At 32.6% G+C, this 19,751-nt stretch overlaps 1 protein-coding gene across 1 annotated transcript in view; it reads right to left on the minus strand.

Annotated features, from left to right (window-relative positions):
• The window catches only part of LOC127728923 (nose resistant to fluoxetine protein 6-like), a 29,842-nt gene extending 10,360 nt beyond the window's left edge, over positions 1–19,482 (minus strand). Inside the window, exons 1-11 of the mRNA XM_052236503.1 lie at positions 19,176–19,482; positions 18,357–18,541; positions 17,858–18,020; positions 15,848–15,938; positions 12,744–12,931; positions 10,839–11,006; positions 6,998–7,094; positions 6,526–6,618; positions 5,662–5,830; positions 4,708–4,787; positions 850–933 (exon numbers count right to left, since the gene is read on the minus strand). Of these exons, the coding sequence (XP_052092463.1) occupies positions 850–933; positions 4,708–4,787; positions 5,662–5,830; positions 6,526–6,618; positions 6,998–7,094; positions 10,839–11,006; positions 12,744–12,931; positions 15,848–15,938; positions 17,858–18,020; positions 18,357–18,541; positions 19,176–19,482 (1,625 nt within the window). The remainder of the gene's footprint in view (positions 1–849; positions 934–4,707; positions 4,788–5,661; positions 5,831–6,525; positions 6,619–6,997; positions 7,095–10,838; positions 11,007–12,743; positions 12,932–15,847; positions 15,939–17,857; positions 18,021–18,356; positions 18,542–19,175) is intronic.
• Between the last annotated feature and the right edge of the window lie 269 nt (positions 19,483–19,751).

The raw sequence follows: 19,751 nt of genomic DNA on the forward strand, positions 1-19,751 counted from the left end.
TTTATACATTTTAAAGTAATTGTAATTAAAGAAATCCACTTTTAAAGATTTTGAAAACGGAGAAGTTTTGAGAATGTGCTAGCTGTTGCCACAAAAAAAATAACAGTTCTTGTTGGAAAAATGTCCCTTAGTCGAAAAGTTTATTTCCAAATGAGTATCATTGTTACGTTCTAGCTGTAAGTCAAAATATGAATCAATAGTAGTATTATATGTATTATCAATCTATCAATTTCAGTACGATAAATGCGTGCAAAATAGTCATCAAATTTGAATAATTAGTTCGATTACATCATCTGTATCGTGGAAATGAGGTTAATGGATGATATGCTAATCTTTTTAATTACTTCAATTGGGAAACAGTGGGAAGAAACTTTCTCTTTAGAATAACTGAAAAAGGAGAGCAGAGCAAGAATGGGCTACTTTTAGAATGCCGTATGTTTGATTAAATTTAGGAGACAGTAGTTTACACACCACCGGTTAATGAAGTTCAAATAATGGGAACATACATGGGCTTAACGTATTAACTGAGATATGTTAACGCTATACGATGGAGCAGAGGGTATGTTTCTGCTGAGAAATGGGAAGTTGACAATTTTAAATTCGACAATTCCTTTAACAGAATATTATTATTAACGTTGGGCGCAAAGGTGGACTTATTCTTGTAGTCTATCTTTTAGGTTGAAAGTATAAAAGGATTCAAACTCATTTGTTATTAGCATGGTATGATATTTCTTCGTGTATCCATATAATCATAACACATAACTTAATGTATTATATCGAGAAAAGAAATTATATACAATTGCGTTCACATAATTAAATTCATACCCATCAAATGATGATGCTGGGATGTCATAATGGGAAGAAATTACACCAGTAGCTATCCATGTTCCTAATAGAAATACCATCATAATCCCAAAGCCAACGATAGGAAAACTGAAATAATTCAATAATTTCGTTTGCAAATTCAATACACAATGTTATATTATTCAAAATACACAAACAGACTCGAAGTACACAACTTAAATTGTTTTAAAGATACCAGGTTTGTAATTTGGTATACACAACGCGCGTATCGCATATGCTTTAGTCTCACAAATGGCGTTCGAATAAAACAGTTTTTTTGCCAAATTTATGACTGGGGTAGAGCAATCTCAGTGTTTTGAAGGATTGGAGTTTAATACAAGGTAAATTTTAAGAAAAGGATCGCATCAATGATATTTCATAAATTGACGAATTAGCCTTAACACAATAACTGATTTACGATCTACATCACGTATAACCCCGATACAAATGAATCCGGACGTTGGCGCGTTCGAAGCGATAATCAGGACATTTGGGATGACAACATATTCGAATGCCTTTCTAGAACTTTTAAAAGTGAGTATATATCAATGCGTACATGAACATGGTAGTTTATCTAATCAATTATAAAGTTGTTGCAAGTTTCAGATTGTGTAAAAAACGTTAGATAAAAATGCTAGATACAAAACGCACAGACATGGCGCAATTTGCTACATTTTATGAGGTAAACATGGTTCAATATCTTTTCTTACATTAACTTTTGTTGAGCAATACTTTAAGCAATGATAAATAACTTCACGTTAAATTACCACGTGCGTTCAAATGTTTCCTGGAAGTCCAAATAAACACGATATCGTTCTTAATAGGTTCAGCTTATACTGTATCGTTCATTTCACCAAATATGTCGAGTTCACTGCTCTCTTACAAATAACCACTGTACAATTCGTTGACAAAAATTATCACAAATCCCTGTCTTTTCAATGTATTCGTGATGTATATTGTTATCCACATATGACAACATGTTTTAATACATCCACAACTCATATGACAGATACAATGTTTTCGCAACGAATCGTCACCTCACCTCACCTATCCTCTTCATGCCGGTCGGCATTTAAGGCAACGAATCGTACAGTATAAAAAAGTGTACAGTGTACAAAAACCTACAGTCTTTACAAGTATAGCGAGTATAGCGAGTATAAAAATAGCGAGCATGCTTTTATCAGTGGTAAGGTCGTGCGTTTTTTGATATTTGCCTATAAAGAAATAAAATATTTAGAAAACCTTGCATTAAGAGATGAGTAATACAGCAAAGAATTTATTGACAAAAAATACCCGAAGAATAAATATTGGAATTTCCTTAAAATTGTAAATTCTTCCCTGTCTGAACACGATTCGTGTGTTCGCTTCGAACGCGTCAACGTCCGGATTCATTTGTATTTGTATATACGGGGTGATCTATACTATATAGAGAAGATGATATATCTTTTTCTAATGAATCCATAATGTCAGTATAAACGTACCGTTTGATTTATATTGTGCATTTCAATATAATATATTTCATTGCTAGGTTCGTATTGGTTTTTAATAATAAATCACGAAAAACTGGTAATAATAAAAGCAATAAATAAAATATTAAAAAAACAGTCTAGAAAAACACAGATAACAGGACAAAAAAGTCTAGAAAATTCTATGTTCAAAGATTGATAGACACGTTTGGTACCTAACTCATTTAGTTTAGACGAAAAAAATCAGAGTTGAAATGTTGTATTGTATACATCAGTACTTGACATGTGGTATTGTATACATCAATATTTACAGCTTTAACATGTTGTATTATATACATTAATACTTACAGGTTTTACATGTTGTACTGTATACACAAATACTTACAGGGTTGACATGTTATAATGTATACACCAATATTCAAAGGGTTAAAATGTTGTACTGTATACCTTAATACTTACAGGGTTGAAATGTTGTATTGTATACCTTAATACTTACAGGGTTGAAATGTTGTATTGTATACCTGAATACACCAATACTCACAGAGTTGACATGGTGTATTGTATACATCAGTACTTACAGGGGAGGTAAAACTCCTAACTATCCTACTGTCTGTCGATACATTTATTTTTGGCATTGCAAGTCATGTCTTCTTTGACTGTCCATGACGTTAAAATACTAAATCCCTGGGATGTGTTTTAGTTGATTTTAGTATCTGATGCATGATTTTTTATTATTAATTGGTTTGGCTTTTAACTAGCTGTCAGTAACTGCGAGTACTCTCAAATCGTACATTCTTGTTTATTTGACCTGTTGATACTAATTGTATTGCTTTTTTGTTATTTAATGTTATTCAGGTTTATATCTGGTCTATATACCAGCTTTGATAAGTGTTTGGTATAACTATAAATTTTCACTTCGTACTATGAACATCAAAATTATTTATTTTGTAAAAATATTTCCTTTCTCTATTGGTACTGTACACGTATACCTAACAACAAAATTATTTTCATTTACCTGTGTTTAAAGTTATTGCAAATGGCTGATATTTTTGTTCGAGCATATTGTTTTTCTTTAATTGTTTAACATTTCTTACCGATATAACATGTTACTTTTATTATTCTTCCCTTAGTTTATTTATTTTGTATTTACATTGTGTCATAGGTCAAATTTATTTGTTCAGTGTATGTTTAATGGTGTTAATATGTCCTTTGATTGAGTTAAGCTATTTCAGTTGATATTTTATAGTGTGTCTTTCTATGTTGTGATGTTACACTATTGTTTCAGAAAAAGGGTGAAGGTTTGGTACCATTAAAACGTTTAAACCCGCTGCATTTGTTTGCACCTGTCCTAAGTCAGGAATCTGATGTTCAGTAGTTGTCGTTTGTTGATGTGGTTCATAAGTGTTTCTCGTTTCTCGTTTTTTATATAGATTAGACCGTTGGTTTTCCCGTTTGAATGGTTTTACACTAGTAATTTTTTGGGGCCCTTTATAGCTTACTGTTCGGTGTGAGCCAAGGCTCCGTGTTGAAGACCGTACTGTGACCTATAATGGTTTACTTTTATAAATTTTGACTTGGATGGAGAGTTGTCTCATTGGCACTCATACCACATCTTCTTATATCTATTGACATGGTGTATTGTATACATCAGTACTTACAGGGTTGACATGGTGTATTGTTTACATCACTACTTACAGGGTTGACATAGTGTATTGTATACCTCAATACTTACAGGGTTGACATAGTGTGTTGTTTACATCAATACTTACAGGGTTGAAATATTGTATTGTATACATCAATACTTACAGGGTTGACATAGTGTATTGTTTACATCAATACTTACAGGGTTGACATGGTGTATTGTATACATCAATACTTACAGGGTTGACATGGTGTATTGTTTACATCAATACTTACAGGGTTAACATGGTGTATTGTATACATCAGTACTTACAGGGTTGACATGGTGTATTGTATACATCAGTACTTACAGGGTTGACATGGTGTATTGTATACATCAATACTTACAGGGTTGACATAGTGTATTGTTTACATCAATACTTACAGGGTTGACATGGTGTATTGTATACGTCACTACTTACAGGGTTGACATGGTGTATTGTTTACATCAATACTTACAGGGTTGACATGGTGTATAGTATACATCAGTACTTACAGGGTTGACATGGTGTATTGTATACAGCAGTACTTAAAGGGTTGACATGGTGTATTGTATACATCAATACTTACAGGGATGACCCTGTGTATTGTATACATCAATACTTACAGGGTTGACATGTTGTATTGTATACATCAATACTTACAGGGTTGACATGGTGTATTGTATACATCAGTACTTACAGGGTTGCTATGGTTTATTGTATACATCAATACTTACAAATATAATGGAAGTATAATCAATGGACTTAATACAAAGAACTGCATATCACAGGCCAAATACCAAGACCACAGCATACACTGATACAAAAAAAAAAGAAACATAGCAATAGGTTTTATGTTTCCTAAAGTAAATAATGTAAACTTCCAGTTCCTCTTCATTTTTTTTAAAACTTGATATAAGCCATGGACAAGTTTTCGATTTAAAACCATGTACAAGAATTAAGAACAATATCATTTATAGTAACATAATAAGTACATGTCGCTAGTGAGTTGAAACACCGACACAACGCATTAGTCAACAAATTTGTGCTTTTGACCATAAAACTTATGTAGTGTCGATTTCATTTGTTCTTCTTCACATCTTAGTTGGAGCAGTTTTTGTGCTAGGAGCACAGCATTGTGTTTTTAACATCATTTCTAACTCTGAACTTTTTCATAGGCATTGCGGTAGCCAATAAATATCTTCTATTCATAAGTGGTTATTTTGAATCGTAACCGTTTTTTATAGAACACATCTCGATGTGTTTGTTTCTATTTCTTCTATAGTACAACGCACTCGATTCGTTATATTTACTGACTGAAAATCCATTAATTCAATTCTTGAAATTTCTTTTAATTTACTTTTATATCTTCATGCTTAAGAATTGTTTGTTTGTTAACGTTAGATATATGTAATGTTCATGCAAGTCTATATTTATGTATGTATATACATTTAGTTTTTTCACGTCACGGATTTCTTCTAAGATTTTACTGGAACCTTGAAAATTTGGTTGACCGTTATTGATATATCTTTGTTGCAGATTACCATCGATATATTCCATTTATCATTTCTCTCGTTGAAAATATCATAACAGAAAACGACTAACCAAGCGTTTTTAACTTGTCAGTTTAATTTTATTTCGGTAATATATTACTAGTTCTCCTCTTGAAATGAATATTATTTGATATGCACCTGGTTTTCTTTATCGTCGAAGAAGTTGTTAATATAAAGTAGATTGTAATACCACGCTTTCTCACAGTGGTTCTTCTCAGGTCCATCGTTAGGCCAGTTTGGGCCACTACCGGTATAATGGAACAGAGACACGTATACCATCAACACCAACATGTATGGTGGGGTTAGTCTAAAGAAAGTATTGAAAAGTTGTTTCAATTTTGTGTAAAATGAACATTATTGTAAATGTTACATATTTTTTTTTTTGACATGTCTTGAATGAACTGATTTTCCTTATAGATCAGACGAGATATTAGGTAAACATCTTTAAGACAAAACTCTAACAACACTCACCACATCATATAAAGGTAAACATAAAGCCTTTAAAAATAGAGAAGGAATCTAGACTTTACAAATTCTAAATGTAAAACAAATATTCAAAATTAATTTGCCAGAAAAGTATCCACGACCTGCCGTCAACATCAAATTTGCCAAAGAACAAAAATACATTAACTAAATACATCCAATGAAAGGGTCCCAACCTCAGGTCATGCATGGACATGAAATTGTAAAATTGATGGAGGCAAATTAGCAGACATAATCATTCATATGAAAACACTCAATTATATAAAAACTAAAATGAACTAAATTGAAAAAGGCTTTAGATACAAAAAAACCTAATATGAATTAAAATGAGAAAGGCTTTAAATAAAAAGTATAATTGGTTTGAATTATGTTTACGTAGTTACAACAGGAAAAATATCTAAGAGAGAAATTGAAATATAAACTCATTAACATGTGTGGATGCCTCGATATTTTAGAACATTAGGGCATAACTGTGAGTTTAGATTAAGATTTAAATATTCATGTAAATCTTATTTTCACCTCCAAAATCGATGAAAATAAAACATTCCCCAATTGAGTCGTCCATTTTTCTTCTTCAACTCTTTCATCACCAAGTATGTTAATAAACATCCACTAAAATAAACAAATAACAGTCATTTATCAATGTTATCTACTTAAATCGGCCAATAGATGTCAAAATGATATATTTTAAATGCTAACCATTTTTGTTTTCTGCTATTCAATTGTACAACACAGTAATGTTCAAATCACATTTACGTATAAAACATTTAAAGCATTTACATGGATATCTATTTAGGACAGATTTATATAACACAAATGAACAACATGAGGTTATTGTTTTCAATCAGGTGTAAATGATTGACCATTGTAACATGAATGAAGGCCGAGACAGTTTTTCGTAAATTGTTCTTAATTGATCTGATAGAAATTTTGTAATGCTTAAAAAAACAGAAAACGAGACGGATTCCCTTTGTCAAAATATTTTCTTCACCTGAGAGTAAAAAATGTGTCCACAGATACTGTAGCATTAGCTATTGCTCCAAATGTCCACCGTTTTATCATCTTAGGGAAGAAAGACACCATGTTGTCTATGAAAATATAATAATATTGTGAGAAAATGCTTTGCTCATTTTGTTAGTAAAATAAATGGAAACTCGTGCAAATAAAACATATCAGGAATAAGATACTAGTAGGCACCTAAATAACAATGTTTGCAAGACTTTCAATCTTATGTATGTATACTTCAGGCAAAATTCAAACAATGCCACACTTTGACTTGCTGTTTTGTCATGATCTTATAAATTAAGTCTGCTTTAAATTGTCTTTTCCAAAATTATAGACAGAAAAGTAAGTATGAAGCAGGATCTGCGTACCATTTCAGAGATAACCTTTCGTCTTTTTGTGCGGTCGTGTTGCTTAATCTTCAGTTTTTAATGTAGAGCTTTGTTTGCCTAATTGTGGTTTTTTGTGTTTTGGCATGATTTTGTCAGTATCTATTCGACTGAAGAGTTTTGATTGTCCCTTTGGAATGTTCTTCTCTTTTTTACTCGGGATCTTTTTAAAGTTATAGATGATTTACGACAAATGAAGATAACTGCTCGGCCTTCAACAATGAGCAAAATTATACCGTCAAGTCAGCTAATAACAACTCATCAATAAATTGATAATGTCCCAAACGAAAGTATCAATCAGTTCACATCCATCGGATTTAGTGAAAAGAAGTAATACATGTTCTGAAATCTTTCGCAATGTCAAAATATAACTTCATACAATCCGAGGTATATCAGCTATTCAGAAGGTATTTGGTTTTGGGTCTTGAAATATGTCGGCTCTGATCATTACTGAAAGGACATGAAAGTCGAAATGCGCATCTGGTGCAGTAAAATTGGTACCGTATATGTTATTAAGATTTTCACATCTTAGATTCTGTTTGAATTTTTTACAACTGTTTAGACACCTGGGCCCGTATGCATAAAACATCTTAACTTAAGTGTTCCTTAAACTTAGATTTCACTAAGAATTCCCTTAGTTAAGTAAAATTCTTAAGTGGTATGCATAAAATTACTTAAGTCATCACTTAACTTAGGAATACTTAAATCGGAACCTTTCTCTAATTACCGTATGATATATGTTAGCTCATCGCATGTACTCATCCGTGTAAAAGTTTGTTTTGATTATTAACATTGATTGAACAATACATACTTTTATTAACTTGGTTTAAATGGATGTTGGTGTGTAAAACAATTAAAAAATACGTAACCACTTTAAATGTCCAAACAAATAAAAAATTGACGCATAAGAGAAACAATATTTGTAATGCAAAACTTCCCACTACTGTTACTAAAGGAGAGATGAAACGGGCTTGAAAGGAAATTGATTGATGTATTGATGCTTGCCTAAAGTCCAATGGCAAATATGGCATGCATCATCAGGACGAGAACAAATAACCAATACCAATCTCTCTCTACACGATCCCAATTCTGACCGTACGTGGTTGCGTACTTATACATCCTGGAAAAACGGACGCCCCACTTTGACAAGGGTTTTACTGCCGGTCGGAAATAGACCGAAGTGACCGTATTTCTATTTGCCAGTCACTCTTATGGATAGAAGAAAATAAAAAATAGAAAGCAATTTAATAAGTAGAGAACATTAAATGAGGAGAGATTTTTAAGAGATCCAAAAGAAGTGGGACGACTTATGCATGGCGTGATAAATGTAAAATATAAAAAAAAAAAAAATATCGAATTATCCTCTAGCAATTTTTTTTTTTATTGCAAACAAAACTTCAATTACACGAGGAGTCTCTAAATGGATACTCAACATTATCTTGTAGCAAATCATCCATCTAATAATGATATGTGATAGTAAAATCTTCATTTAAAAAAGGTTCCAATTTGTCGTATTTATTAAACAGATTTGTTCCATCTCTAAGGCACCGACCATTCATCTTTTATGGGTGATGCTGGATGGAAGGCATGTTTATTTTCTAGAGTCAACAGTATATTTTTTTTATCCTAAAATATATTGATAAGATGTTTTGAAATCTATTTCGATTTGAAACTTTTTTTTTCACTCCCTCTTTATAACAATAAAAAAAGATGGTAGGGTAAATTTTTCACGAAATCATAGCAAATCAGGGGCCTTTTTCAAAAGCCCTTCGATTTTTTACTAAGACACACATTATTAGATTCATATGTTTACTGTAAGGTATTATCAACATCTTTGCGTATTTCTGAATATTTTGCGTGAAAGTTATCAATGCGTAAAGATAACTCAAAACTGCATGCATTCTGGCCAGATTTTAGAAAATTTTAGTAATTATCTAAAACTGACATGAAGGATTTTCTTAACCAAAACCAAAATTGGAAGTTATAACATACATTTATTTCAGATACACCATAATTTATTTAAAGTTGAGAGTCTTCCTTCTATGCAAAATTTGCAGAATATATAAGGAAATACAAAAAAAATAAGTATCATGAATATATGATATATATAAACTTCGAATTCCACGGAGTAGGTCTTAAAACGTTTTGATTTTGTCCCAATTAGTGAAACAAATTTAGGGGAAATTTGCCCAATATATGTAGAAAAAAAAACAATATAATTGAAAATTAAACCGATGTCCCCCAAGAAAACAGGATTTTGCATGCCTTAAGATCTTCTTACATTTTTGTACTAAAAGTTACAATCGATACCAGGCGATGTATTTTATCAATCTAACATTTAATGTTATTTGTGAAAGCAGGCACGAACAAATCAAAAGAAAAATAAATGCATGAATTCCATGCGTGTAAAAACTGTGAGCACTTTTCGGAATACACACCAACGAGATTGAGAAATAAGGGTAGAATGAAATTATAAAACTACCCTCTGTTATCTCTTGGTTTTGTTGATTATAGGTGATCTTTCGAAAATTACAATGATCGTTAATATTTAGCAATAAACAAACGAAATATTACTGAATATATTTATTATTCAATTAAATGGGAGCTAATATATCAATGTTCTGCAAAAAACGCATACATTCGACTGATTTTATATATTTTAGAAAAGTTAAGGTAGCTCTATAGGTACCTTATACTTAAGTATAATCTTAGGCGTTTTCTTAGTATAAGGGGTTTTATGCATACCACTTAAGTTGTGTGGGCGTGACTTAAACCAACTAAGAATTTACTAAGGAAATACTTAGTTCAAGATTTTTTATGCATACCACTTAGGTAAAAAGGGCGGAGTTTCCTTAACTTAAGTGTTTACTAAGGAAAATCTTAACTTAAGTAGCTTTATGCATACGGGCCCTGACCATGTATTGTTGAGTTCCTATTTGACCAATGCGTACCTATGTATTATTGTGTCATAGATGACCACATATACGTTTAAATATTTGTGACCACAATCTCGTCCTCTTTTCCTCGATTGTGCAATCATCGAATGAGACTAACCACAATATTTCTACTTGCATGAGCAACACGACGGGTGCCACCTGTACTGCACGAACAGCATACCCGTTTGCAGCACATGAGTTCACCCCCGGTTTTGGGTGGTGTTCGTTTTGCCCGGTCTTTGGTTTTGTATGTTATTTTGTGTTATAGTTGTTTGTCCTTTTGTCATTAGTACGTGTTGCCATGGTGTTTTGTTTTACTTCTGATCTTCGAATAACATCCTTGATATCTTCTCTCTCTCTCTTTTTTGAACCAACAAATCTGTTTTATTCATGAAGAATTTAAGGCCGATTGATATGAAGCATCTGAAATGTAATTATTTGTTTTCTTTCATACTTTTTATTTGGTATCATATTATTGTTACTTATATTAAACAATAATACATACCTGACATCTGTAAAGGCATTGAATATGTATGTCCAAGGATGACCCACGTCATGGAAATAAATCGTATTCCATTTATACATGTCAGTATGTCTTTATTTTGCTTTGTATTAAACAGTTTAGCTCCATTAGTATAGATCGAAAAGGCTAACAACAGATCTCCAATCAACCCTGAGAAGTAAATATTGTAAGAAATACATATATTATAAAAAAAACTCTCTAACTCTGTACATCCCAATCCCTTGACTTGAATACTAGTAGTCGTTTGATAATATACAGATTGTGTCATATTCTCTATTCTGAAATTTGGACTGAGTCTTAATTTGAATGGCGGAAAAAGAAGATGGGCATAGATGGGGCTGCCTGCTAGACATGCATCTATACAAAACTTTGTTAGAATAAATCTGATGAATTGGAGACAACAGAAGTTTTTCGATGTTTAAATTAAGGCGACAGCAGCTTGCTAATGTTCCAATCACTTAAATCATTCAAGAAGAGATAAATCAACGTAAAACAAAACACTGAAGGATTAAAGGTCAATCAGTTTGTTAAATAAAGGCAACAGTAGTATACCGCTGTTCGAAATTCATAAATCGATTGAGAAAAAAACAAATCCGGGTTACAAACTAAAACTGAGGGAAACACATCAAATATCTGAGGAGAACTACGACACAACAGAAACACAACATTAAAATGTAACACACACAGAAACGAACTATAATATAACAATGGCCATTTTCCTGACTTGGTACAGGACATTTTAAGAAAGAAATGGTGGGTTGAACCTGGTTTTGTGACTAGCCAAACCTCCCGCTTTTATGGCAATGTTAAATATAACATTAAAATGACAACAATACATGACAGGACTACAATACAAATAAATGGGAGAACATATAGGACAGAGAAACATACGAATAATAGCTAACAAAAGGTACCAGGTTTAAAATTTAATACGCAAGACGCGCGTTTCGTCCACACAAGACTAACCAGTGACGCTCAGATAAAAAAAGTACGAAAGCCAAAACAAGTACAAAGTTGAAGAGCATTGAGGACCAAAAGTTCCAAAAAGTTGTGCCAAATACGGCTAAGGTTATAAGGTTAAAATGACCCTAAAACCTTTGAAGTGTTAATGTATGTCGTTCTTCTGCATAACCCGGCAGTGTTATGTCTTTAGGAATTTGGAGTACATTCTAATTCATGACGTTCGTATCATCTTAACACACATATGCGTCCATGAGAGTTGAATGTCAACAGAGATATGTTAACGTGTCTGGTTGCCTTTATTACCGTTAAAAATGAAAACAACACATTATAAATTTCATGCGTCCGAAGCGCTTTTCTGGATTTACCTTCATCAGGAACGCTCAAAGCCGAATATTTGAATTCCAAGAATTTATAATAACCTAAACAGTTGAAGAGCTATATGACCAAAAAGGACCCAAAGCAATAGCCAAATTTATCTAAGGTCAACTTTGCCTGAGGGAGTTGAAACCTAAGTTTCTTATAATTTCAAAATTTATCAACGGGCAATTTTAGAAAAATTAGTTATAAATCATGTCAGTACCGAAGTACTGACTACTTAGCTGACGATACACTCGGGGACTGATAGTCCACCAGCAGATGTATCGATCCAGTGCTGTAAAAAATGAAAAACAACACAATATAAATTTCATGCGTCCGAAGCGCTTATCTGGATTTACCTTCATCAGGAACGCTCAAAGCCGAATATTTAAAAACCAAGAATGTATGATAACCTAAACAATTGAAGAGCTATATGACAAAAAAATACCAAAAACAGTATCGAAGTACTGACTACTGAGCTGATGATACCCTCGGGGACTGATAGTCCACCAGCAGGGGTATCGATCCAGTGCTGTAAAAAATGAAGATGACATGTAATTTATTAACCTGGCTGATTTTCAGGTATTTTTTTCTTCTGATTGTCTAATAATGGTGCTTTTTCATCTACCTCTACTGCAATCTCTTCACTATTTTCAGAAATGGTTTTGGTCTCCTTCCATCTTGGCCATTGTATGAGAAGAACATCATAAGCAGTTCCAATTGCCATTACTGCCATAAATACTGATAGAACAACCCTGAAACAGAAGCAATGTGTAATTCATAAAGATGCTTCTGTAGAATAGAACTATGTAGAATTCATAATAGTACAACAACTTTGTACAGTTTGTATTTATTATAACAAAAAGATAAAATGTGTCTGACCGCAACAAAAGGCAAACTAATATTGCTACAATTCGTTTGAAAAGTAACCAACAGTTGAAGAGCTTTTTGATAAAAAGGACCCAAAAAAGGGAAGTTCATAAAAATTGAGAAATCCAACGCAACAAGTGAAAAACAACTACCATATTCCTATTGGTACTAGCTAAACTCTGTACAAAAGAAAAGATTAATCGTGTTTTTCAATACGTTAAAAGAAACTATATGATGTGATTTTCAAATGGAATAATGTTTGACCAATAATTGATAATTTTGACCCATAACATATACATTTTACTTTCCTACTTTTTGGGAGGACTTGAGACCACCCCCAGTTTTGGTGTGATTCATGTTGCTTTGTTGTACTTATAGTAAGGAAAATGACCGTGCCACCTGTAGATCAGTATCTACTTACCCTTTCGAGTTGTTCATGCTTTAGTTTTCTATGTAGTGCGTGTCCTTGGGTTTTTTTTCTTCGTGTTTCGTTTTGTGTCATTGCTTTATCAGTACCCTTTCGACTTATGAGTTTTAAATTTTCCCTTAGTATCTTTCGCCTCTTGTTTGAGCCATCATTTTTTCCTTGATAAAATATGTGTTTGGGTTTGCAAAAAGGTACTTTGACAAACCTAATTACACACGATGCATATATTTGAAAAAAGATCGATCTTACGAGAAAAAGAATTTACAATAAATTATCCAGACGTTTCGAAAGATTCCTTAATCATGGAACATTCTTACTTTGTTTTGATATACAAATATTCACAGTGACGTATTTGATTTGGTTGGCAAAAATATTTTCATTACATAATATCTATACAAAAGATACATATACTATTTAACTATAATTCGTTAACACATTTTAACAAAAAGGTCTCAATTGTAAAAATATTCAAGGATGCACGTTGTATTTTCACCGCCATTTCAGTATTATATTCATATTTTTTGAAGCAAAGACATGTACTTTTTCTTTACTTACTATCTTTCATGATATTGCTGTTGTTCACTCATTCCATTATGATAAAAAAAGTATATAACATAATAAAACAAAAAGGGGAGGTCCATAAAATCTGACAAAATATAAAGTTAGATTGATTGATTGATTAATTGTTTTTTTTTTCTCTTTTAGCACTATTATGCTTTTTTATGGCGATGCATTTTTATTGGTGGTGGAAACCTGAGTGCCAGGAGAGAACCACCGACCTACGGTAGGAAAACTGACAATCCTAGTCAAGTAAGATTGGAGTCGAGCGCACCTGCAAAATGCGGGATTCGAAGTAATAACCTCAGTGTTGACAGGCTAGTAATGCAGTAGACCGACTACTTATCCCACTCGGGCACCGTGGCCCCTTCAAACGTTAGAATGGAAAACAACTGTCATATACCTGACTTGGCACAGTCATTTTTCGAACAAAATTGTGGACTAAACATGTTTTAACAGCTAGCTTAACCTCCCACTTAAATGAATTTTTTTTATTGTTTCGGTGTATTCAACAAAATTTGGTGAGCAACAAAAACAGGTATAGTAGGTAAATATGACAATAACTGGGACCCAGCAGCAGAGAACATACACCATAGACACACAACACATTAGACTAAAAGATTCAAACAGACATACAAAAAAATCTAACAAAGTCGGTAACAAAAACATTATTGTAGTTGATAGTACATACAGTATATAGTATACATTTTTTCGATAAAGTACAAATTAGATAACATGTAAATACAAGGGTTGATGAATTGAAAACACTGTAAAAAATCTCTTGTGTCCGAATTGCACCTCTGGAACCACCTACACCAGGAATGTCAAAGCCAAAAAACCCGATCGCTGGATGCATAAATACCAAGTCACGTCAAGAGTCAAACGACCAAAAGGAAGATAATAGCACAAAGTCAATACAGGGAAAACTGTACAGTAATTAAAAGATACTTCACTTCAGCACCTAGAATCTATAACTCAATGTGTTTCTTTACAATTACCAAATATTGGTGTTTAATCTGGTTTGACTTTGTAATCATTTTGCAATATGTGTTTATTAAATTTTTGATTAGGTTATCGTTTACATAAATAATAGATGTAGTTAATGAGCTATTAATAATGGTATAACATTCATGGGATTATTATCAAATTCTTTGAGGATTTTATGTCTATCATACAACGACCCACATAGCGCAAGATAGGTTTAATTTTGTATTTCCATTTTGTAGATATTTTCCGATGAGTAATCGAGTATCGCTCGGTAAAGACAACGAGTACTCGATTTCTAATTCTTCACCGAGTTGACATTCCTTATCTTAACTTACTTAATCACAATTTTGACCGTAAACTATGCAAATAGTCCGTGTTTGAGAGGGCTGGACCAAATCATTTTCATGGGAATGAAATATGGCTATATGTTAATATAACTGTAGACGAAAACTCATTGACAAACCATAAGGGGTACCTCAAAAATCGACCACCGTTGGTAACAGGCCATAGTGTCACCTACTTTCGCGCCAGAGGTTTATTTCACTGTCATTACTCCTTTGTCGCCACATGTTTATTTCACTGTCATTGACTGGCTTTATACATTACTCCTTTGTTTTTACCTTATGGAACAAAGTGTTGATGGCAGAATGTTGATAGTCTTTATTAATATTTTTACTAGACTTGAGGTTTAAAGACCAACGCATTGTTGAGAGACTTGTTTATTGTTGAATACTGATGTTGACCTTTAAAGACATTTGTGTATGGTTGTCGTTTAATGACGCATTCAACATTTTTAAAGTCAAACGTTGTGTTAATACTGTTTACTCACAGAACGATAATTGCTCTAGTATCGAATGGTTGATCTGGTGCTATGCATTCCCCAGGCCATGCCAAAAGTGCATCAGAAATGGCAGGTAACACTACATAACAATACAAAATTTTCATATTAGTAACGACATATTTACAACAATTCTCTAACAGTTGGCATGCGAACGTTCGTTGCACATTTTTCAAAAAATTAAGGTAGTAGAAAAAATGTATACAAAGTCGGTTGATGCTTTAAAGAAAAAAGACAATTATTGACGAAAAACATAAAATGATAATTGGTATGCAGTTGTATGAGCATTAGCACATCTCATTTCCATGGAGAGTATTTGGTCCTTACCCCTCAGTCATGGTCTATTGACTATGAAACTTTTGCTTAGTTTTCATGTATTAGTTTGTGATTAGGTCAGTTTAAGGGGAACCGTTAGTGGTAGGTCAATGATAATTGGTATGCAATTGTATGAGCATTAGCACATCTCATTTCCATGGAGAATATTGGGTCCTTACCCCTCAGTCATGGTCTATTGACTTTGAAACGTTTGCTTAGTTTTCATGTATTAGCTTGTAATTAGGTCAGTTTAAGATGAACCACTAATGTTAAGTGAATGATATTTGGTATGCAAATGTATTGGCATTTGCAAGTTTTATTTCCATGGAGATTATATAACCCCACCCCGTCATTATGGTTCATTGACTTTGAAACTTTTACATAGTTTACAAGTTAAAGTTTGTGTTTATGTTTATTTAAAGAGAAGGACTTATGAAAAGTAAATGGTATTTGGTATGCAGTTGTATTAGCAATGGCACAGATTATTTTCATGGAGATTGTTTAACCCTGTACCTTCAGTCATGGTTCATTGACTTTGAATATTTGCATAACTAACATGACAAAGTATTTGCTATTTTATTTTCACATTTGCATTATCAAAATAACAAATAGGCGAGACACATTTCTGTGTTAACAGTTTATTTGGATAATTTAGCCTACCCCGATTTAGAATGACGTAGTAAGTTATTAATCAATTAATACCGACATATACCGAAGTATCGTATTTATTTGGCCTTTAAATTGTATTGATTTGAAAAAAGTAAAATTACAAAAATACATAACTCCGAGGAAAATTCTAAACGGAAAGTCCCTAAGTAAATGGCAAATTCAATAGCTCAAACACATTAAACGAATGGATAACAACTGTCATATTCCTGACTTGGTACAGGCATTTTCTTATGTCGTAAATGGTGGATTAAACCTGGTTTTGTAGCTAGCTAAACCTCTCACTTTTATGACAGTCATATAAAATTCCATTATATTGACAACGATGTTTGAGCGCTACTAATGAGTCTTATTGTAGACGAAATTCGCGTCTGGCGTACCAAATAATAAGCCTGGAATCTTTGATGATGAATATTATTGTGTATTGTTACGTCTGTAATATTAATTTAAAATATGGACCTTTTTCAAATTAGGTTTAGTTTAAACATATTTAATTTGTAAGAAATAGAACAAAAGGGATAAGACACAACTTGGTCCAACTAAGAAAGTCTTCATCTAATATATAGTATGTTGACAAAAGTAATATCTTTCAGCATTTTTCTCTATAGATTTTATATAAAACATTAAGTTTGAAAAAAAAATCTCAGGTTGTTCCTTCTTCAATTTTCATGATAATGTCACTTATAATTGATGCGACTTGTTTGTTTTTATTTCTTGAATTTTCTAAACAGTGTTACACAGACCAATCATTTTATAAACGTTAACAAAATAAATAAAGCAGGTTACTGATGCTATTGCACTTTTTAAAATGCTGATCTCAATAAAGTTATCTGATCTTATGTTATAATACAGGCATATTTACTCCATTAATTAATGCGTATTAAGTTGTACATGGATTACGCAGTTATCCTTTGATTTTGTCATAGTGTTATCTGTCTGCTCACTAACGATTATTTATTACTATTGTACACTTAAGATTTGGTTTGTAAACAAACCGTAGAAAAAAAATTGATGTATTACCGTTATTGACGAGGAGCCAAGTATCTGTAGCACTACAGCTATCTGGGACACATACTCCTAACTGTATAACTGATTGAGCCTGAAAAGTATAAACATTCATACGAACATGACGATTGAGCAAATACACACTACTACAAGCAAAAATGACAAATGGTTTGATTTTCTGGTAGGTAAATATTTTATTCTTTTTTTGCAAATACAATTTTTTCTAATCTAGAATATTTTTAAGATTTTTTTTTTTCATAAAGTTTTTTAACCTCAGGCATAGATGGACTTAGCCAGAGTTGACATAATGTTATGCAATATTTCGTTTTCACTGCCTTAAACTTCCTCAAACATTTGGCCTTCCAATTGCTATATGTCTAAAGCCACTGATTGGTTGTATACATACGAAACGTGCGACCAAAGCCTGGTATCTTTGGTCAGTTTTGTTCTAACTAAAAACAAGAAGACCTCATCCCCCTTTTCACATATATCTAATCACATATATAAAACTTACAGGCAAGATTTTACTGAGTTCGCCTTGAGGTACTATGTATACTTTACAATACTGTCCATCAAATCTATATGTGATATTATTGTGGTCTGCTACAACTTTTATCTCTAAACACTCATCATAGCTACCTAACCACATCAATCCACCGCTTAGAATGTTGGAAGATGGCTTACCTGCAGCGTCAACCACTGCAAAATTAAGTTTCACATTTAAAAAATATTGATAAGCAATTACCCCTTCGTAAGTTATCCCCCTTTTTCAAAGGTATAATGGTATAACCTCCCTTATTTTTAGGTGCTTGCCCCATAGTGACTTCTCCAACTTTTTCGGATCACCCTCCCTTGGGGTATGTTCTCCCTCGTTTTTAGATTATCAACGGCGGAGTATATTCTCCCCCATTTGTAGATCATCACTCTTCCTCTTTTTTAAATCATTGTCCCGTGATATTTTCTCCCTCTTTTTTTTTTTTAAATCATTGTCCCTTGGTATCTTTGCCCTTTTTTTTTATATATCATTGCCTATTGATACCTTCTCTTTTAATTGAGCATTGCCCATTGATACCTTCTCTTTTTACAGTTTTAAATTTAGAAAAATTACATTGAACAAACACTCTGCAAGGTAATCATAATTTTACCTTACTCACCAGTTAGTTCAGAAAATCGAACCATCTACATACAACAAAATGAGAAAAATCAAGTACTAGTATTCAATTATTTTGATTTACCTTCATTAAGCGTTGATTTGTATAACTTAGAAATGAAATTGAAAGAAAGTGAAGAATATGCCCTTCAAAGCAACACAACTATTATTCCAGACCCTTACTTCTCATCGCCCAGTAATCTTGCCTTTGTAACGCCTGTGAAACGAGTTGTGAATGGTTCAAACAAAGCTCTGATATTGTCGGTGTGGGTGATACTGTCGTTTCTATAGATTCTGTTGTAATATTCAATGGAACGTCCGTTACATTTTCTGCAAAAAAGTTTTTTACGCCAACATCATCACGTTTATAAGTTGTCATGTGATGTCCTGCATTAACATAGTTGAAGATATTCCCAGAAGTTGATAATTTAGCTGCAGCTTTTGTGAAAATCTCAAAACTGTTTGGAGATTTATTGATAAATCTAACCATTCTGGATACTCTGTTAATATTCTGTAATATATCGTAATGTTCCGCTTTTCCTTCTTGTGATAAACCAGAGCCCCGAAAAGTAAAGCATAGAATTGTCAAAAGCACTACGTTTCCGAACATGTTTCTAACACTGTAATGAATTTTAATTACATTAGTTTCTGTTGTCTTTCAGAGTCAAAAAATGTGTATGATTTAACTGTTGATATCTTTATTTATTGTTGTGAAATGATTAATTATCACACACAAACATGTATCACTGGTTTATCAGA

This window comes from Mytilus californianus, unplaced genomic scaffold (genome assembly GCF_021869535.1).
Source record: "Mytilus californianus isolate M0D057914Y unplaced genomic scaffold, xbMytCali1.0.p SCAF_2, whole genome shotgun sequence".
In the NCBI taxonomy this organism is placed as follows: domain Eukaryota; kingdom Metazoa; phylum Mollusca; class Bivalvia; order Mytilida; family Mytilidae; genus Mytilus; species Mytilus californianus.